This window comes from Pleurodeles waltl, chromosome 1_1 (genome assembly GCF_031143425.1).
Source record: "Pleurodeles waltl isolate 20211129_DDA chromosome 1_1, aPleWal1.hap1.20221129, whole genome shotgun sequence".
Lineage (NCBI taxonomy): Eukaryota > Metazoa > Chordata > Amphibia > Caudata > Salamandridae > Pleurodeles > Pleurodeles waltl.
Window position 1 is genome coordinate 354,961,953 of NC_090436.1, and position 22,479 is coordinate 354,984,431.

Here is a 22,479-nt window from a genome sequence, read left to right on the forward strand (position 1 = left end):
CCTACCCTCAATGCACTGCTGGTTGAGACAGCAGATGAAAATGTAAATTACAGTAAAATATTTTTATTTTTTATCTGCTGGCTCTTAGCCGGGGGTCGATGCTCCTCCGCCATTGCGGAAGAGTCGCCCCTGAAAATAAAATTGCCAGGCAAAAAATCACTGGATGTGGTGTCTTTGTTCTGAATTTCATATGGAACACATTTATCTTTGAGGTACCCAAACTGTTGATGATCTATAATGAATCACATACTCTAGTGTCTTACTGTAGGAAATTGGGTTACTGGTTGTTGGTACAACAGTTATAGTTAGAGTTCTTTCAAGTAACTATAACTTGCGCCCTGAGGTAACTATAACTCACACCCTTGCCATGCACAGTTTTCTTATAAAAAATGTTATTGCAAATGTTGCAGTGATAGTATCAAAGAGGCCATACAAGATCTCATCAATTATATAATATGTGGAGTAATTAGCTGTGCATGGCGAAGGCACAAGTTATAGTTACCGTAGGGCGCGAGTTATAGTTACTTGAAAGACCTCTAACTATAACTGTTGCATTTCTATGGTTTTGTACAAGTAAATTCAGAACCTAACTGTGAGAAACTGGGGCTGATTGCAGAGGCCCCCTAACTTTTTGCCCCCATTTTCCACTTTATGCTGGTGTTTTCCTGACTCTGATGGTGCCCTGGGTACTGCTAACCAGTCCCAGGGCCTGTGCTCTGTGTAAAATGGATATGCAAATTAGGCTAATTATAATTGGCTAAGTTAACCTACCTATAAGTCCCTAGTATATGGTAGGGCATGTAGGTTTAGGGACCACAGCATAGGTGGTGCACACCTAGGTGCATTGCTGAGGTGCCCAGTGTCATTTTAAAAGCAAGCCCGCCTTGCTGGCTGCTTTTAAATTAAAGTTATATGCAAATTCGACTTTGGAATTAAAGGTACTTCCAAAGTCTTAAACTACCTTATTTTTACATATAAGTCACCCCTAAGGTGTGCCCTATGTGCCCCTAGGGCTGGGTGCCATGTAACTATAAGCAGGGACTTTATAAAAGTAGATTTATAAGCCCTGGTGAGGTAAAAACAGCCAAATTCGTTTTTCCCTCATTGAAGTAAATGGCCTTCATAGGCTAGAATGGGCAGACTTTATTTTAAATTTTAAAGTCTCCTTAAATGTTACATACCAAGAATTTGGTATCAAATTGATTGTTATAATAAATCCCACAACTTCCAGTTGTTGGATTTAATATAACTAGTGCAGGTAAAAAGTTTAGACTTTACCTAAAAAGTTGCCAATTTCAGCTCTGCATTGTTTTTGCTGCTGTGCTCTGATTGGCCAGCCTGCAGCAGCTTCTGCCAGGCTACTTTAATGAGGTGTGAAGTGGCCTGACTTCACACAAAGGAATGTGCTTGGGGGGAGAGAATCTCCCCTCAGCAGATGGGGAAGCAGGAAGGGGGAGGGCTGCCAAACTGGTCTTCAAAGGCAGATAAGGACATCTGGAGCACCCAGCAACACCCCCACATCCTGCAACCCCAGACAGCTAGGTGCCCCCTTGATTAGATTAGGAGAGGGCAGGAGAGGGGTGTGTTTATGATTTTTAGCCACACCAGTGGGTGGGCTCAGCCAGATCTCTCCTCTAAAAATCAGATTCATCCATTTTGGATTTTTAGAGACTGTTGCCTTCTGGGATGGATTTTTGCCACACTTCCCAGGAAGTGGTCATCAGAGGGGGACGACCCTGTCCCTGATTGGAGGACCAGGGCCCCCCTGCTTTTCACCCAGGAGCAAGGATAAAACTGGCAGACCTGCACCCACGCCTCAGATCCCCACCAAATTTCAAGAAGAAAGAACTACAAGGAGAAGAAGGACTGCCCTGCTGGACCCCTGGCCTGCACCTGGACCCTGCACTCAGAAAGACTGCACCAGCTGCACACTTGGGCTTCACCACAAGAAGGACTTTGCCTGGCTTCCACTGGTTCAAGGAGGGACTCCCTGTTTGCTACAGGTGAAAAATTGCTAACCAGAGTCCCCTGCACCAACTCCTGAAAAAGTGACCAGCTGACCACTGCCCAGTGGCCAAAAAGGAGTTTGCGCCAGGTGCACTCTGGGAGTTGAAGTCCGCACTTCCCAAGGACCATCACAGAACTTCTGGACCCTTGGGGTGAGCTGTGGACCCCAAAAGAACCTTAAAAGAACATCTGGGTGAAGCCCCAGAAGTTTGGAAAAGATTGGAGAAATTTTGGAAAAAAGCTCCATAAAGTGACCGACCCGACGCGGAAATTCTAGCCGGCTTGCCTCAACCGCGACCCGGCCTGACTTCGTGGTTCGTCCCGGTAAAGAAAAACATCCGAAAAAAAGACTAAGTCCGAACGTAAAAAGTTGACCGGGACCTTCCAGCCATCGTATCCGAGAAGGGCTCCACGGACGTCGGATCAAGATCCAGGTTTACCCCGGTCGAAGGATTTTCATCTCGAAAAAACGACTAAGTCCGAAGGTAAAAATCACCACCGAGGAAACCGACTTCGCGTATCCGGACAAGGGCTCCAGGAGGTCGGATTCAACTGGCAGGTTCGTCCCGGGGAAGAAAAACATCAAAAAAGAGACTAAGTCAGAAGGTAACTTTTTAACCGAGGCCTCCCGCGACTTGTAGCCGAGCAGGGCTCCATCGCGGTCGGCCTGAAAGTTTGACTTTGCCCCGGTCCTGGTGCAACCAGATGACCCGATTGGCGCTTTTCGTTTCTAAGCGCTAGAAAATAATAATACTTTGAAAATTCATATCTCCGGTTCCCCTGAACCGATTTTAATCGTTTTTATGTCATTTTAAAGATAAAAATATAAGCTATTTTTATAAATTGGTTTTGGATTTTTAAACTGTTTCCTGTGTTTTATTTAATTACTGTTGTGTGATATTTGAATGCTTTACACTTTGTCTCCTAAGTTAAGCCTTGACGCTCGATGCCAAGCTACCAAGGGTAGAGCTGGGATTAATTTACTGAGACCTAACTGTACTTTTGTGGAGGTTTGTGGCTTGTTGCTAGGTGTAGGTACCTACCTGCCCTACCAATAACCCATTTTCCAACATAATTGGAAGCAGCGACGGGATCCTGTACTTGTGTTCAATATCACGTTACAGTTTTAGATAAAACAAATTAAAAATCCTTTAAATTGTCCTAGTGCAAAAATTGTTTTTAATTTTTAATTTTATTTTTTTTTTTAAATTAATTTGGATTAATTTCAATTATTGAATTTTTGTAATTTTTCTAAATTCTTGTTTCCAATTTTTGCAAAAAGTTTTTGTTGACACAAAACTAGGGAACCATGGAGCTTGATCTGGCTAGCCTACCCACACTGACAGTAGTCCAGCTTAGGGGGTTGTGTATTGAGAGGGGGTTGCCTGCAACCACTAATCTCAGGAAGGAAATCCTGATTAAATCCCTGACAGCATGGGCTGAGGCCCAAGAGGTAGAGACAGAGGAAGCTCCAGAGGAGGAACCAAAAGAGGATGATCCTAACTCTAACACTCAGGGGAGGAAAGGCATCAGACCCCAAGTGAGGAAGAGGAGGAACGGTCCTCACTGGATACAGTCACTAGGGGCAGACCCAAAGCTAGTGGTAGGAAGAGGGTCCTTTCAGGAGGAGAGAACCCATCCATCAGGGAAAGAGAGCTGGAAGCCCAGCTAGCCTACATAGCTTTGGAAGCAGAGAAGCTGGCCCTAGAAAAGAAAAAGTGGGCATACAAAGAAAAAAGAGATGGAAGCAGCGATAAAGAAGCTGAGGTGTCCATGGGTGGGGGAGTTTGCCCCAGATTACCCAAGGGGGTGGTTCCTGCTTATGTAGAGGGGGATGACATAGATAAGTGGCTAGGGGCCTTTGAGAGGGCACTCCAAATGAGAAGGGTTAAGCCTCAATACTGGGGTTCCCTTTTGTGGGAGTTGGTCCCCAACTCAGGGAGGGATAGGCTTCTGACCTTAAGGGGGGAGGAGGCAGATTCATACCCTAGTATGAAGAGGTGCTTAGTCAAGAAGTTTGGTCTGACCCCAGAGCAATATAGAATGAAGTTCAGGGACACCCAGAAGGTCAGTACCCAGTCTTGGGTTGACTTTGTGGACACCTCACTAAAGGCACTAGAGGGCTGGATTATTGGCAACAAAGTAAATACTTATGAGGGGTTATACAATCTGATCATGAGAGAGCACATCTTGACCAATTGTATCCAAGAAAGGTTACGCCAGCATCTAGTGGACTCTAAGCTGACCAACCCTAGAGAGCTAGGGGAGGCAGCTGATGAGTGGTTGAGAACCAGGGTGGTTGTCAAGTCCCAGGGGGGAGACTCCAAGAAGGGGGGGACAGGTCCCCAAAAACCTAAGGAGGGAGGTGGTAAGCCCACCACAGAGACTCCCTCTGTACCCCAGAACCCTAAGAAGGAGGAGAGTAAATCCCACTCCCAATCTGACATGCAGAGACAGGGAGACCCAGGGTTAAAAAAGCTCTTGGACAGTAGGGCTTGCTTTGACTGTCAGCAGACAGGTCACTTCAGAGGAGATGCAGCCTGTCCAAAGAAGGTGGTTAGCACTGGGCTGTCCAGTGTAGCCATAGAGGAGGACTCCTCAGATGATGAAGTCCTCCTAGCATTGTGCTGGGAGACAGGACCAGATGGTAAGCTGGTGATCCCTGAGGGTGGGAGTAGGCACTTCCACCACATTCAAGTGAATGGGATCCCTACCACTGGCCTGAGAGACACCTGTGCTAGTCACACTGTAGTGAGTGACCGGTTAGTGACCCCAGACATGTATGTCCCAGGAAAGACAAAGAAAGTCAGGATAGCCACAGGGGAGGTCACCTCCAAACCTGTAGCCATAGTGCCCTTAGAGAGGGAGGGTATCCTTGACTGGATTAGGGTGGTAGTCAGTGCTGACCTTCCCCTAGATTGTATCCTGGGCAATGACCTCCCAGAGGTGAGTCTGGTCACAGATGGGGTGGTCGCCCAGGGCGCCCCCCCAACCCAAAGTCCTGGGGAGTCAGTCCCTACAGTTAGGAGACAGGGGTCCCCAAGAAAAGGAAAGAAGAAAAGGAAGGGTAGGCCACTCTTAAAGAGAGTTCCAGGGAGCCAAAGGCCTTCTGCCCCAGTAGGGGGGGAGCCCAGAGTTGGCACTGGTGAGGCCTCACCTGACCCCAAGGAAGTCCTGAGTAGTCAGGCAGCTGTCCAGATGCAAGGTGTTGCCCCTGCACTGACAGAAGGGAGAGTGGAAGGAGGGTGTCTGCCACAGGAGGTGGTAGCCCCTCACTCTAGACAGCAAGAGGGGTGCCAGGACCCCAAAGATGCCCCTAAAGCAGCTCAGCCACCTGTCAGTGGAGAGCTTAGGGTGTGGTTCTGGGTACTGACAGCTGTCAGTAGCCTCTGCTGGGTGCTAGCCTTCCTGGCAGCACTGTACTTGGCCTGGGAGGCAGACCCCAAGGCCAATAGCAAAGTAGGCCCCCTGACCCTGTTGGTCATGGTGGGGTTGCTCAAGTGTTGGGTGACCTCTTTGGGTAAACTAGGTCTTGCCCTAGCAAAGTTAGGAGTAAGGGAGGTGGGCACCTCACTACCCAAGTTGGCAGAGAGAGAGGAGGAAGACCCCCCTAGAGGGAATTTTCAGTTTGGGTTGGGTGCTTTTACTGTTGGGATGGCTTCACTACCCAGAGGGAGTGACCCTGACAGGAGGATATAAGGCAGAGTAGGCCCTGCAAAGGGACAGCCAGTTTTCTGCACTGTCTTCCTCGCCTAACAAGCCAGGAAGACTCTCCCAGGGTTGGGCTGAGTCTCCTGGGCGTGTGGGCTGGGGGGGGGTTGTGTGAGAAACTGGGGCTGATTGCAGAGGCCCCCTAACTTTTTGCCCCCATTTTCCACTTTATGCTGGTGTTTTCCTGACTCTGATGGTGCCCTGGGTACTGCTAACCAGTCCCAGGGCCTGTGCTCTGTGTAAAATGGATATGCAAATTAGGCTAATTATAATTGGCTAAGTTAACCTACCTATAAGTCCCTAGTATATGGTAGGGCATGTAGGTTTAGGGACCACAGCATAGGTGGTGCACACCTAGGTGCATTGCTGAGGTGCCCAGTGTCATTTTAAAAGCAAGCCCGCCTTGCTGGCTGCTTTTAAATTAAAGTTATATGCAAATTCGACTTTGGAATTAAAGGTACTTCCAAAGTCTTAAACTACCTTATTTTTACATATAAGTCACCCCTAAGGTGTGCCCTATGTGCCCCTAGGGCTGGGTGCCATGTAACTATAAGCAGGGACTTTATAAAAGTAGATTTATAAGCCCTGGTGAGGTAAAAACAGCCAAATTCGTTTTTCCCTCATTGAAGTAAATGGCCTTCATAGGCTAGAATGGGCAGACTTTATTTTAAATTTTAAAGTCTCCTTAAATGTTACATACCAAGAATTTGGTATCAAATTGATTGTTATAATAAATCCCACAACTTCCAGTTGTTGGATTTAATATAACTAGTGCAGGTAAAAAGTTTAGACTTTACCTAAAAAGTTGCCAATTTCAGCTCTGCATTGTTTTTGCTGCTGTGCTCTGATTGGCCAGCCTGCAGCAGCTTCTGCCAGGCTACTTTAATGAGGTGTGAAGTGGCCTGACTTCACACAAAGGAATGTGCTTGGGGGGAGAGAATCTCCCCTCAGCAGATGGGGAAGCAGGAAGGGGGAGGGCTGCCAAACTGGTCTTCAAAGGCAGAGAAGGACATCTGGAGCACCCAGCAACACCCCCACATCCTGCAACCCCAGACAGCTAGGTGCCCCCTTGATTAGATTAGGAGAGGGCAGGAGAGGGGTGTGTTTATGATTTTTAGCCACACCAGTGGGTGGGCTCAGCCAGATCTCTCCTCTAAAAATCAGATTCATCCATTTTGGATTTTTAGAGACTGTTGCCTTCTGGGATGGATTTTTGCCACACTTCCCAGGAAGTGGTCATCAGAGGGGGACGACCCTGTCCCTGATTGGAGGACCAGGGCCCCCCTGCTTTTCACCCAGGAGCAAGGATAAAACTGGCAGACCTGCACCCACGCCTCAGATCCCCACCAAATTTCAAGAAGAAAGAACTACAAGGAGAAGAAGGACTGCCCTGCTGGACCCCTGGCCTGCACCTGGACCCTGCACTCAGAAAGACTGCACCAGCTGGACACTTGGGCTTCACCACAAGAAGGACTTTGCCTGGCTTCCACTGGTTCAAGGAGGGACTCCCTGTTTGCTACAGGTGAAAAATTGCTAACCAGAGTCCCCTGCACCAACTCCTGAAAAAGTGACCAGCTGACCACTGCCCAGTGGCCAAAAAGGAGTTTGCGCCAGGTGCACTCTGGGAGTTGAAGTCCGCACTTCCCAAGGACCATCACAGAACTTCTGGACCCTTGGGGTGAGCTGTGGACCCCAAAAGAACCTTAAAAGAACATCTGGGTGAAGCCCCAGAAGTTTGGAAAAGATTGGAGAAATTTTGGAAAAAAGCTCCATAAAGTGACCGACCCGACGCGGAAATTCTAGCCGGCTTGCCTCAACCGCGACCCGGCCTGACTTCGTGGTTCGTCCCGGTAAAGAAAAACATCCGAAAAAAAGACTAAGTCCGAACGTAAAAAGTTGACCGGGACCTTCCAGCCATCGTATCCGAGAAGGGCTCCACGGACGTCGGATCAAGATCCAGGTTTACCCCGGTCGAAGGATTTTCATCTCGAAAAAACGACTAAGTCCGAAGGTAAAAATCACCACCGAGGAAACCGACTTCGCGTATCCGGACAAGGGCTCCAGGAGGTCGGATTCAACTGGCAGGTTCGTCCCGGGGAAGAAAAACATCAAAAAAGAGACTAAGTCAGAAGGTAACTTTTTAACCGAGGCCTCCCGCGACTTGTAGCCGAGCAGGGCTCCATCGCGGTCGGCCTGAAAGTTTGACTTTGCCCCGGTCCTGGTGCAACCAGATGACCCGATTGGCGCTTTTCGTTTCTAAGCGCTAGAAAATAATAATACTTTGAAAATTCATATCTCCGGTTCCCCTGAACCGATTTTAATCGTTTTTGTGTCATTTTAAAGATAAAAATATAAGCTATTTTTATAAATTGGTTTTGGATTTTTAAACTGTTTCCTGTGTTTTATTTAATTACTGTTGTGTGATATTTGAATGCTTTACACTTTGTCTCCTAAGTTAAGCCTTGACGCTCGATGCCAAGCTACCAAGGGTAGAGCTGGGATTAATTTACTGAGACCTAACTGTACTTTTGTGGAGGTTTGTGGCTTGTTGCTAGGTGTAGGTACCTACCTGCCCTACCAATAACCCATTTTCCAACACTAACTATGATGTTCCTGTAATCTTTTTTTCAGTGAATTTCTATTTTTTTTCAGGTAAAATAATTGTAATTACTATACAGGGGACCTGTCTCTGTCAGTGGATCTGTGAGTGGGTGCGTGAGGGTCTGAGTAGGTCTGAAAGTGTGTGTGTGTCTAAGAGTTGGTCTGAGTGGGTGTATCAGTGTCTGAGTGGGTGTGTGAGTGGGCGCCTGAGTCTCTGAGTGCATGCATGAGTGAACAAGGCTAAGTGCTGAAACATGTAGCAGAGGCTGGATGTTTTGAAATGAGTTATCAACACTTGACTTCGAGTAACGTGTGCTTTGTCTCCATCGGAGACTATAATAGGGATTACTGAGCTGGAGCCATGCCCAACACTCCCAGGTACGGCGATAACACTTTGGGGTTTGGACTATATATATATATATATATATATATATATATATATATATATTTGTTTTTAATATGTGTGTATAATATATATAAAAATATTATTATAAATATAGGTTTATATTATTTTTAGATTTTAGGGTGGGTATGGGTTTTGGGTGGTATGGGAATTTTTAGGGTTTAGGGTGGGTATAGGTTTTTGGGCGGCAAGATAACTTTTAGGGTGGTAATGGGGTTTTGTGTGGTAAGGGAATTTCTAGGGTTTAGGATGTGTATATGTTTTTGTGTGGTAAGTGGATTTTTAGGGTTTAGGGTGGGTATAGGTTTTTGGGTGGTAAGGGGATTTTTAGGGTTTAGGGTGGGTATAGGTTTTTGTGTATATATATACACATGTCTTTCAACAAAAAATGTAAGTATTTTACAAGTAAAAATAAACCATATATATATATATATATATATATATATATATATAGGATTCATACTTACTTGTTAAATACTTACATTTTGTGGTAAAGACTTTCATTGTAAAGGCATATTTGTTGTAATAAATCTTGTTGTAAAAGCATTTCGTTTTAAAGTCCTTTTTCTTATAACGCTTCCGTTATGAAACCATATGTTATTATGGTATTCGGGATTCTGTCATACATTCATTACCTATGTGTATGTGAACAATACACAGCTAGTGATCAGTCTCAAAGAAAACCTAAAAATTGATTCAATGGGTCAGTCAGGAGCTTTTAACTTTATATGACGTTGGCTGGGCTGCAGTTTTTAAAGTTGAATCCAACTAAATCAGAAATTATCTCAGTTTTTTCCAAAGTGAATCTTTGTGGAGGCTTTCTTTGGCCAGCTTCACTTGATAGCTGTCCTGCTCCAGTGAAGGTGGTCAGAAATCTGTATGGTGACTCTCATACCAACAGGGATCATCCCCAGAGAATAGGTGGTTAAGGGAAGATTTATGATGGGCTATCAACCCTCCTTTCTGTTATTTTCCATTGAGTGGCTGGCAGTCTTTTTCCGCAACACTTTCCACAAGACACACATTTTTTTGTAAATTTGTTAGAGCATGTAATATCACTTTCTGCTGTTGATTTTCTATTATTTGTGTCGGAGTTGGTAATGACAGTCATACAAATGTTAGCTTTAATTGACAACTTTGGTTTGGGTCTTATCTAAAAATTAATTGGGGAGTGTAGTAATTTGGAACTATTTATTTAAGTATGCATCTGGGTCTGTATAGTGCAAACCTAGCAACAAAGCAGCAGGTCGTTATGCAGTAAAGGGGGTAGGTAAGGAGCAAGTGGATACTGAAAGATGTAATAAATGGGGGTTGACAGAGAAGAAGCAGTGCTGATAAAGGAAATGGGACAATGTGGTAAAGCATACAAATAGGGTGGACACTGGAAATACATTGCAGGAGGGGAAGACAAGAGCCGGATGGATTAATGACATTAATGAAATTTTGAATGATGTAGCTGCAATTTTTTATATAAATGTACTCTATAGATTAGGCAGTGTGATGATACATATGTCCTCCAGGTAAGATGGCTAATATCCTCTCTGCTTCTGGGCTACCTATGAAAAGAGGAGGTTTTGTTTGACAGTGGGAATGAGGGAAGTTTACCTATAACCTGATTCGTTCCAGTTATGATGGTTTGGAGGAAGTTCTGGAAAGAGAATGCGATGTTTTGATTGTGTTTCTTAGAATAGTATTGTGGAGATCCTGTCCTAACTCTGCTGAGATTTCATATCCCCAGTTCTTGAGCAAGACTCTTGAACACTTATGCTTCTTACTTAACCCTGAACCTTAATTTTGTTAACTTCAGACTGACATCTTCTACTTAGAAACTCTCCCTCTTACCCTTAGATTATTTATTTAGTTAGGCAAGTTTCTTCATTGCATTTTGGACCCTTTAATGATTCATGTTACCAATTCCTGATATTATACTTCGGATTGATTAAGGATATTAAGTTTATGCTTAACTGATTAATAGGTTACTAAATGAATAAAATCTGTAATTTTGACTAACTTGTAAATAAACTTTTATGGTTTTGAAGCCATCCTCTCTGCTGTTTTTCTGGAACCAATTGAGCTTCACTGTAATTTGACTTGTTGTATTGATGTTGGCTACAAGAATACACTTTCAACTGCTACTTAAAGGCCCATACGACCAGTGGCACAATCGGTTTGACAACTGCAACTGAGGCCGCAGGTATAGAAAATTGTGCTGTATCACTTCCAAGGAAGAAGATCTTTTTAACTAAAATATCAGGCCTGAGCTTGTTTCTGGTGAAGCGCAGGCTGTTCAAATAATGGTAGTTACCAATGTGAGTTCAAGAAGTAGGCAGCAGTTGAAGCACATTTGTGCACATCTGGGAAATTAGGGGTAAATTCCGGAAGAATTTAGGGATTCAGGAGTTGTGGAGTCTAAAGTAACACTATTTTAAGGTGCTTATTTGGGCATGTGGTGAATGGTACATGAGATATGCATGAGTTTCATTATGCAGCTTTGTTGGGCTTAGATCAGTGAGTAGAGAGTAGATTGTAGATTGGAAGCAAAAGGGTTGAGTAGCTACAACACATGGACCATGAATTCAAGAGGCTGGATTGACTGATTATAGGGGCCCTTGCTTAGATTTGATCACTATTCTCATATGCAACTTGAGTGTTGTATACATATTGTACACTTGCTAAATATTTTTGTGCTTGTTACTTTATACCATGCGTTGCTGTGAAAACACAATATACATACCTTTAAAAATAGTATTCAGATGAGGCCTTTCAAGGGATGCACGATGGGGTGAAAAGCAACATCTGCTTCATTGTGTCATGTCTCTATAACCGCCTCCTCTTTTTTCCCCATGGCTTTCTAAGATTGCTTAGCTTGTTCACTTATGTCATAAGTAATGTGGTCTGATAGTTGATATGTCATGCTGTGTAAACCAGCTGAGCAGCCTCTGGATCACAGATGCAGTTTAGTCCCAAGTATTTGAACTTTATCAACATTAATGTCCATATCACATAAATAGTTTGATATCCGCGGTATATGAATTTGTTTGCAATAAAACCTGTTGGTGGGATTTTATTTTTCAGCAGGAGTAACATGCACATGTTTGATGTTAGATCCATACCACATGAACAATTTATTTGTATTGTTTCAGTGATATTTCAATAAATGAAATTTGCAAATGTTTATTACTTGTGATTATCTTTCCTTATTTTTTCTTCCAGACATCGAACTCAAACTTAAGTACGGATGATGAGAACGACAACAGCAGAGAGAAAGAAAGCCACATTTGTGCTGTGTGCCTTGATGTTTTCTTCAATCCATACATGTGCTATCCCTGCCATCACATTTTTTGTGAACCCTGCCTACGGACACTTGCCAAAGACAACCCTTCAAGCACTCCCTGTCCCCTCTGTCGTACAACCATTACAAAAGTCCTTTTCCAGACAGGTATGTATAAATCCTTCATCCTACAAACAATTGCTCTGCATACCACAAGTGCTTATTTTATACTTGCATTGAATCATCTTACATTTAAAATTCCTGATAGCTGTCACATGGGGTATTTGTATGCAAAGTGACACATCAATTAGTCATCTTTTTATGCAGTGATAAGCAATTAAAATGTTATTGCAATTTTATGATACATCAATAATGAATATAGTAAGTTCATCATTGGTCCTAACTGTCCTTCCTATTTTGAGAACCACTCTGTTGAAGCTATTACCCACTTAATGCTCATATGGTCACTATCTACCACCCACCACAAGCTATTATCTTCTTTTTTAAAAACCTTTATACAATTACAGAATTGCATCCCTCAGCATTAGCCCCCCCCCCCTTTATCATTTCTGGGGATTTCAATCTTGACCCAGGCCATAGTCTCCAATCAACCCTAATTGCCAAGTTCTTCTCAGACTACTCTGTCCTAAACACCTATTCAAATTCTTCTCTCATATGTTGAAACCACTTGACCTAAGTCCCCTGTGTAAAACTTTAGCCCAGTCTAAAATCTTAGCCCACTCCCCTTCCACATTCCAATCTGTCATCTGACCTTGCAATAATCATGTTAGCCACCATCCCTTCTAATCCATTTCCTACATAAATTGCCTACATTATCAAACAAAAACATTGATCAAGAGAAATGCCTTGCTTCTATAATAAACTTCATAATAACATTTAACCATTGCTGCACTAAACCTCCTTTGATCATTTGAATAGTTAACCTGCACTAACGTCTACACACCTTCATGTCAGACACTTCTGTATACAGCCATAGATTACCCCTGTCATTCACACCATAAAACCTAAATGTACAAGCTCTTCTCAATATTGCACAAAGGCAGCACTTGGGAGACCCAAAGCCCAAATCTTCTGCTGAATTGCTCTCCATACTGAAATCCATCAATCCCTTTTGTGTATTGTCAGACCCTTTCTGTCCTCAGATTGTCAAATCCTATGTTCTCTCTTATAGAGTTCTGTATTGCCTAGTCTCTCTCTTCACCTACACTCTTAACTTTGGTTGCTACCTGGTATGTTTTATGGAAGCTGTGATATTATATCTATGAAACAAGCCTACTGTTGACTCTTTAACCCACCCAACTATTGTTCAGTGTCCAAACTTTCTTTTGTCCCCAAAGTCTTGGAACATCTTGTATTCAGCTATTCAACATTGTTCCTCATTTCCACAAATCTAGTAACAATACCCAATCCACCAATGCTCATGTTTTTCATTACCTTGGCCTACTGTCACAATCTATTGTCTATCCTCATAAGGCTTCTCAGCTGTGTTTAATTGTTTAATTGTTTAACTGTGTTTAATTGTTTGATCTCTGCACCCTGCTATTTAATATTTCCATTCTTGTTGTCACTGATAAATCACTTAGTTGGAACTCCTATTATCTTTGTGATAAAATGTTCTCTTTCTCACTGCACTCATCTCTCTCATCACCAACTCCATTATATGTTTTTATCCAACAAAGTTCAGTCCCCACTCACCCCTTCTTTTCTCTATGCTAAATCGATTGGTAGCAATGTATACTTCTTTAGATTTTCATGTCATCCTTATGCAGACTGAATTGAATTGAACTGAACTGAACTGATTGGACTGAAACTGAATTGGGGATTTAGAGAATGCATTGTGATCCCAAGAAACACATCAATGCTAGGATATGGTAGCCTGATGTAATGAAAAACATGAGAGTGTGGTTTCAGAGTACTCCGCTTGACTGAAGTTGATTTAACTACATCGGGCTACCATATCCCAGATCTCTTGGGATCAACTACCCCACACCTCTTTGGCACAGAATAGTAATGCAGTCTTTTGGTATGAACTCTTCTATGAAGGAAATTGACTTCCTTTGCACCTATTTTGCCATATCGCCCTCTTCTCAACACCGACAGCTAAAAACCTTGGCATACTTTCAGCCATGCTGCTACTGTTGATCTTTATCAAATAATGAACGTCTGTAATATTTGTTACTAGAAAGATAATCATTATTTGGGGTGGATGGTAATTCGTCACAAGTAATAAAGTCACCATATTGTTAGGTCCAACACAAGGTTTCAACATGACTTAGTCACTGAACTGGAAGTCAGAATCCTTCAGCAGGACATGGCAGAAGCTGTAGCTAGCCTGAGCCTGGTTTCCATTGAACGAGATATCAAATAAACTGTTAGTTTTGACAGGAAAAACTCAGAGCGGCAAAAGTAAACTTTTGTGCCCTTGGAAGTCCTCTCATTGACCAGATAATTTTGGCTTCTTTGCCTCATCAAGATTACCCGTCCACCAATATCTTTATCAGCACCTTAGTCTATTTTGGGGAGTTTGGATTTCTCCAGAAGAACAAGGCAGCAGGATGTATCCAGTAAGATCCCCACAAGGGTCCAATGAACTGGATTTTCAGGCAGAAAAAAGCTTTGAATAGAAACAGCCTGATTTTTTGGCCCAGCAAAGTTGCACATTGGTGGATTGACTTGGATGGTTGGTCCCAGTCTTCTGGGGGTCAAAGTAGCCCAAAATGTTTCTCAGTCTAGAGATTTCAGAATAAGTCCACTAAAGCTCCAAGGTCCACTGGCAGAGCACTTATGGGTCAGGACTCACATCAGCAGAGGCAACAAGCAGGGTCCAGTTCTCTTGACACTTCAGGAAAAAGGCTTTTTGCATCTTTTGATGTCCTGACAGCCACACAGATCAGTAACTGAGCCTTGGATTCTACTTTTTTGTCCTATGTACAAGTAGAAGCAGGTCGGTCTAATCACCTTTCCAGATAGCAAGTTCCATTCTTGTCTTTTGTCCTGCAGGTCCAGAAAGTGTTCTGCTGGGCTGTGGGTCAGGTGTCATGTTTTACGATTTTCTAACCAATAGGTGGGGATGACTTCTGGACACTCCTTTTCCAATGAGGAAAATGGTCCTGGGGGAACCCTTCCTACCTTTGCATTAAGTCATGTTAGCCTTACTGAAAACTATCCCACATTGCACGATTCTAAGGGAAATCCAAAGTGGCATAGGCATTCTGTCCCTGAATGGAGCGTTAGAGCCAGCTAGGGGTGTGTTTAGGCTGATGAGGAGTCCCCTCCTCCTCAGCTAAACTAAGCTGGTTCTGGGGCCTACCCCACCTACTGGGCTGGTGCCCAACTGGCTACAGCGGGTCTAAAGAACAAATGCCTTTCTTTTCTCCAGGAGCTTAAGGCAGAGTAAAGGTAACTTTATAAAAGTTACTTTGCCTAAATATTTTGAAAAATCTAACTTCACCATTGTGTTTGATTTTTAATGAATATTAAACCATATCTCTAACTTGTCCCAAACCTGAGACAGCAACAATTTGTATTTTATTCTATGCCCTAGTTGTCCTCATTGGACAGCCAGAGCTTGCCTCAGTGATAATAGCTTTTAGGGGCTTGTCACAATAGAGACATGCAAACTTTAAATTTCTACATGTGCCACTTTTGAATACTACACACCTTATCTTGTGCGCTGCAAGGCCGTCTTAGGGGTGACTTATTAATATTTAAAGAGAAGGTTTTTTTCCCCTGTCAAAAGAGTTATTTTGACAGGTCGAACTGCAGTAGGCCTAAAGCCATGTTTTCCCTGCCACACTAGTGATTAGCATAATAAGTGCTATAGCCCACAGGTGACATTTAGTTTTCCATGGCAAGTTTCTATACCGTATACTACAGCCTTATAGGAGAGTCAAGTATGCCAGTGAGGGTTTAGCCAATTTTGACGTGTTAAGGGGTCAGAGCACATAAAATGGACAACAGCGCCCCAGTCTAGAAAGTCTAAAAAGCAGCAATAAAGTTTAGTGAATAATGGGAGTGACCATGCATAAAAGAACGTTTTCTTACATTCACCATAACATCCCCTTCAATTCTTCCAAAACACTGACTTCTGCAACAAGCTGGGCAACTGCAAGAGTTCATTAGTAGGCCTCACTGACATTCATTTTTTCTACTGTACAAGGTAATACATTTCACAACTAAAACACAGGGTTCTGTATAAACTATGTTTTCTAATCTTTAGAACTATAAACAGATTACCCACTAACTAGCAAGCGAAAATCTTTGTTAGGTACTTGCCCCACCACCAAACTTTGCCCAGCAGGCCAAAAGTGTTTAGTCACACCTGAACCATACTGCTCAACCTCAATATTACAGCCTTTTAATTTGCTTGGGCGTCTCCACTGAAACTCACTCCCTACTTGGACTTGCACTCCATAACATTTTGCTACCTTCGCTAGAAAGAAGGGATATTGACTAATCCTTCTTCACAAACAATGTCTTGTAATGCATGCAGTCTTGCATTGTCACTCACCAGCATCAGTTACACACTCCTGTTTATGTTATTCACCAAACTGTTTACTTTTTGAGCTATGTTCCACATTTTCACAAAACCTATGGAATTGTTGTTGCTGTTCTGAAATAATAATACAAGGAATTGCAATTACAAATACAGATTTGTGTTTCAGTGGCAGAAGACCCTTAAAGGAGAAGTGGTTATAACTAGTTCTCATTTGTTCATTTTCTAAGTTCTTTTTAGGGCACTTTTTGACATGTCACAATACATTTGGAGAGCTACTATACTGAAAAATGATAGAGCAAATGAATATACCATGTAAGAGAATAACAATCAGGCCAATAGAATCAGTAGGTCAGTGCTAAATTTCACCATTTCATAATCATACGCAGTGGGACAAGGCATAGGAAAAAGCTTTCTGCAAAGTTCTGTTATGGTACCTTCTGAATATTTGGACTTGCCATAGAGATTGTGGTCCAGAGTGTTCCAAAATTGTGGGTCCACCACGCCCAGGGTTTGCTCTAGGTTTTTCAGTTGGCTAAAGAGGATAAAGTGCAACCAGGTCTGTTGATACTCACCAAAGATATCTTATTGAAATTCACTGTGGCAACCACTTATGGACGATCCACAGTTGCTTGAATTTGACTCTAGCATCAACAGGGAGCCAGTAGAAAACTTTCAGGACTGGTTTGGCATGGTCAAACTTGTTTACATTCAAGCATATCTTCGGGAATGTCTTCAATGTATCAGTCGAGTTCTTTGGTGGTCCTGTGTAGCTCACATTACAACAGTCTGGCCATTGTGGTATCAAGCATCTTGTAAGTTCACTTTGATGAGAATTTTGCAGAAGAGGGGGGGATTTGTGCAATATAGATAGTTGAAGTTTTGTCCCCTTTATCATGTCATTGATTTTTTAGGTAAATTTGAGAAAGATAAAGCTAGCTGCTTCTTGGGGATTATGATCAACAGATCCTAAGCTCTATGGCCACTGAAACTTCCGAAAGGTGGTGTTGTGACCGTCTAAAAGAGTTGTTTGATGAACTGGCAATTTTTTATCCATTTGGGCATAAAAAGCTTTCTCTTATTCTGTGTTTTATGTGGTCTACCAATTTACTTATATTATCAAGAGCCTCAGAATTGTTCTTTATACAGCTGTAGATCTGAATGCCATATGTGAACATCTGAAGGGGGATTTTGTATTGCTCTAGCAGCTAAGACAAGGCTACTTGTAGTAGTTACAATGTGAGGAGAGAATAGAACCTTAGAGTATGCTGCAAAAAGACTTGGAGGAGGAGGATTATGAAGGACCTAATCATATCCGTTAAGTACAGCAACGAAGGAAAGACCTGATCCATTTTAGAGCAGTACCAGAGGTCCAGAACCCTTCTTTTGGTGTATGCCCAAGACTATCATTAGGAAGCATTTGCTTTTCAGCAGAAACTGGAAAACAGCAGAGTTTGTTAAACTTTTATTGCTTTGTTGCCAAACAGTATAAATGCAGATTTTATCTCCACACACATTTCTTTGACACATATTCCCTCTATAACCCACTCTGACCATTGTAAGCCACATAATATTCCCCTGTGACCATACACAATGTCCCTAAACCTTCAGAACAACTTATACTTCTTTTTTGGGAGCATGGATGACATTCTATAGTTTCAGCTCACTGGCCTTTGCATGTTGTGCATAGTGGTCAGGAAGCCCCCAGTTGAATTCCGAGGTGTCCCTCGGTTTAGCTCATGATGCCATCCTCCTTCACTGATAGTGGAATAGACTTTTCCTTTCGGAAAGCTCAGGTGTCAAGATTGTGACAACGAATATGATTGTGCATACGGTTGCCTCCAAAATTAATGTCTTCCCAAAAAACACTGGCCCCAACTCTCTTAAGTTTACACTTCGATGGTTTGAAAAGCATCCTATATGTGCTGCACCTCAGCATACAGGAAGAGAAGGGACCATATTGTGAACATCTCCAGTGCCATGTGAAGAGGTTTGTGTGTTGGTTTTTGTGAAACTACACTGCTTTGAGTACATACAATAACGTGCATGTATGATTCATGACGTCTAGACAGTAAAGTTCAGAAACAAGAGGAAACCACTGCTCTGTCTTTCCTAGTATGTGCTGCAGGTTGTGCAGTCTGAGGAGAAATAAGTGGATGGACCTGTTCTGGGCCTGCTCACCAAAGTATGCAAGTTGTAGTCCAGAATATTGAGGCCCTCATTACAACATTGGCGGTAAATGCTGCTTACCGCCGTGCAGAAGACCGCCAACACACCGCCACGGCCGCAGAATTCTGCCACAGCTATTACGACCTACAGCTCAGAATCCGCCAAAATCTAGACACCCACACAAGTCCGCCACACCAAAAGTCAGTGATAAACTGGCGATAACAAAACCTCCACCATCATGCCAACAGGAATACGCCCACACTATCACGGCCCACGAATACACGCGGCGGTCTTTCAACTGCGGTATTCCATTGGCGGTACACACTGCTGTGCTCAAAATACACACACATTTACAAAACACTACCACATTGGACAAATTGAAATACACACACCACTCCCACACACCCAATACAATATAAAACACACACCCACATTACCCACAAACCATTACTACCAAACATTTTGAAGCAAGCCAGAGAGACAGCAAAGCAAAGACCACACCAGCACACAGAGGCACACAACACCATCACACATACACATCCACGCACAAAACACCACACAACCCTAAACATCAACCCACACATCACAACACACACCACCTCACACATCACCCACACCACCCCATGGCACCGCAAAGACACCCCAGGTTCTCTGAGGAGGAGCTCAGGGTCATGGTGGAAGAAATCATCCGGGTAGAGCCACAGCTATTCGGATCACAGGTGCAGCACACCACCATAGCTAGGAAGATGAAGCTATGGCGCAGAATCGTGGACAGGGTCAACGCAGTGGGACAGCATCCAAGAACAAGGGATGACATCAGGGAGAGGTGGAATGACCTACGGGGGAAGGTGCGTTCCGTGGTCTCAAGACACCAGATTGCAGTTCAGAGGACTGGCGGCGGACCTCCACCTCCTCCCCCACAACTAACAACATGGGAGGAGCAGATCTTGGCTATACTGCATCCTGAGGGCCTCGCAGGAGTAGCTGGAGGAATGTACTCTGGTAAGTTCAATCTTTAACTACTTCATCCCCCACCCTACCTGCTGCTATCACATACCCCCCTCACCCTCACCCCATCACTCCATCTCCTCACACATGTCCCATTATCACAAACCACACATCCCAACACCAAGCCCTGCATGCAACAACAAAGCATGGACACCCATCACTAATGCATGTCCACTACACATACCCACACAGACCCCTAAACAATTATCACACAAGGTCCTACACAGGAATGGAAGCACTGGGATACAGAGTCACCCACCCATTGCACACCATGGCACACACAGATGCAATAATCATGCCTTTACAACCCTGCAGGACCCCTACCCAACGTCACCGGACAGGAGGTTCCAGACATGTCCACTCCACCCACAGAAGAGGCCCATAGTGATGACAGCAGCTCTGTCCAACTGGATCTAGATGACCAGCCCGGCCCATCTGGGACCTCTGGACAGTTGGTTCCCCTCACACTGTCACAGGCCACCACAGAGCCTCCCACCTCAGGAAACACCAGCACAGCACCCACCCAGCGGGCCCATACCTCTGTCCCCAGGACACGTCAAGCAGCAGTGTGTCCACCACTACAGGGAACCCAGACTAACCCACCACCCCAAGAACAGCAGGGACCTGGGGGCATTGATAGTGGGCACACGGTTCAGGTGACAGAGGCCCAGGAAAACCGGGGAACTGGGAGGGCTGCTGTGCGACAGGGGGAGGACCGGCCCAGGGAACCCACTCTCCACGAGGCCCTCTCCAAAATCATGGGAGCCTACCATCATTCCCAGGAGATGATGGCAACGGTACTGGCCAAGTTTCAGGAGACCCAGCGGCTGCAGGAGGAACAGTATTTGGGGTTCAGGGAGGAACTCAAATCCATCAGTACTACCCTGGGCACCATTGTAGGGGTGTTGAAGGACCTTGTGAACACCAGGAGGGACACTGTGGCACAACAAGGGGCCCCTGACACTAGCCTGGACGCTGAACTGCCCACCACCTCCGCCGGCGCTAGTGGACAGGAGGCACTGCCACAGGACCCCAACACCAGCACCCCACTCCCTGCAGATGGAGAACCACTCCGCAAGCGGTCCCTGAGATCCAGGACAAAGACAGAGAACAATGCCAAGACCACCGCCAAGAAATGAGACCACCCTGAATGTCATCCTTCTGTCCCACGTTGTCACCCTGTCCATCCTTAAACTGCCCTAGCTCCACTTCCTATGCCCCTTTGGACAATGCACCTGTGAGACTAATAGACTGGACTTTGCCATGGACATTCCTCCACCATCACCCCTGACCATTTTACAACCCCCTCCACTATTTAGCACTTAAATAAACACCCTTAAATCACAAAACAATCTGGAGTCAGTTTGTGCTTTCACAAATGTGTATTTGCAATAACTGAGGGAAATAGCAATGTCCATTGTATTGTCAACATACCTATGTCACACAGCTCTAGTCCGTGAGGTAACATAGCAGAGGTCACACAGTGGGACCCACATCTGTGAAATCGAAAGGCAAAGTGACAAATCAGGGTCCATACATTGGGTGAAAATGACAGACAGATGAGAGGTAGAACAATTTTATCAGATGTAGGAGGCATTGATGTCTTCTTACCTGTGTCTCGCTGGAAGTATTGATGGATCACAGTGTTTCTGTTGTCTATGTCCTCTTCTTCTGTCTCCTCTTCTTATCTGTCCACGGGCTCCACAGCTGCCACAACACCTCCTTCAGGACCATCCTCCTGAAGAAAAGGCACCTGTTGTCGCAAAGCCAAGTTGTGCAGCATACAGCAGGCCACGATGATCTGGCACACCTTCTTTGGTGAGTAGTATAGGGAACCACCTGTCATATGGAGGCACCTGAACCTGGCCTTCAGGAGGCCGAAGGTCCTCTCTATTACCCTCCTAGTTCGCCCATGTGCCTATTTGTAGCGTTCCTCTGCCCTTGTCCTGGGATTCCTCACTGGGGTCAGTAGCCAGGACAGGTTAGGGTAGCGAGAGTCACCTGCAAATGTCGAGGGACAACTGTTAGACACACACTAACCCGTAGGGACAACCCCAGTCCGAGACAACTATTCACACTGCATAGGGTCCATGTCCTCACCCAATAGCCACACACAGTGCCTTTGGAGCTGCCCCATCACATAAAGGATGCTGCTATTCCTCAGAATGTAAGCGTCATGCACTGAGCCAGGAAACTTGGTGTTCACATGGGAGATGTACTTGTCGGCCAAACACACCATATGCACATTCATTGAATGGTAACTCTTCAGGTTTCTGTACACCTGTTCACTCCTGCAGGGGGGACCAAGGCCATCAGTGGCACCTATGATGTTGGGGATATGTCCCAAGGCATAGAAGTCACCTTTCACTGTAGGCAAATCCTCCACCTGAGGGAAAACGATGTAGCTGCGCATGTGTTTCAGCAGGGCACACATTACTCTGGACAACACGTTAGAGAACATTGGCTGGGACATCCCTGATGCAATGGCCACTGTTGTTTGAAAGGACCCACTTGCCAGGAAATGGAGTACTGACAGGACCTGCACTAGAGAGGGGATTCCTGTGGGATGGTGGATAGCTGACATCAGGTCTGGCTCCAACTGGGCACACAGTTCCTGGATTGTGGCACGATCAAGTCTGTAGGTGACAATTACATGTCGCTCTTCCATTGTTCACAGGTCCACCAGCGGTCTGTACACCAGAGGATGCCTCCATCTCCTCACCTGCCCCAGCGGACGTGCTCTATGGATGAGAACAGTGATCAGAGGGTCAGCCAACACTGAGGTACGAAATA

General features: G+C 44.4%; 1 protein-coding gene across 1 annotated transcript in view; it reads left to right on the forward strand.

The window, feature by feature from the left end:
• The window catches only part of RNF180 (ring finger protein 180), a 260,729-nt gene that overhangs the window by 121,886 nt on the left and 116,364 nt on the right, over positions 1-22,479 (forward strand). The window contains exon 5 of the mRNA XM_069235930.1: positions 11,936-12,161. Coding sequence (XP_069092031.1) covers positions 11,936-12,161 — 226 coding nt within the window. The remainder of the gene's footprint in view (positions 1-11,935; positions 12,162-22,479) is intronic.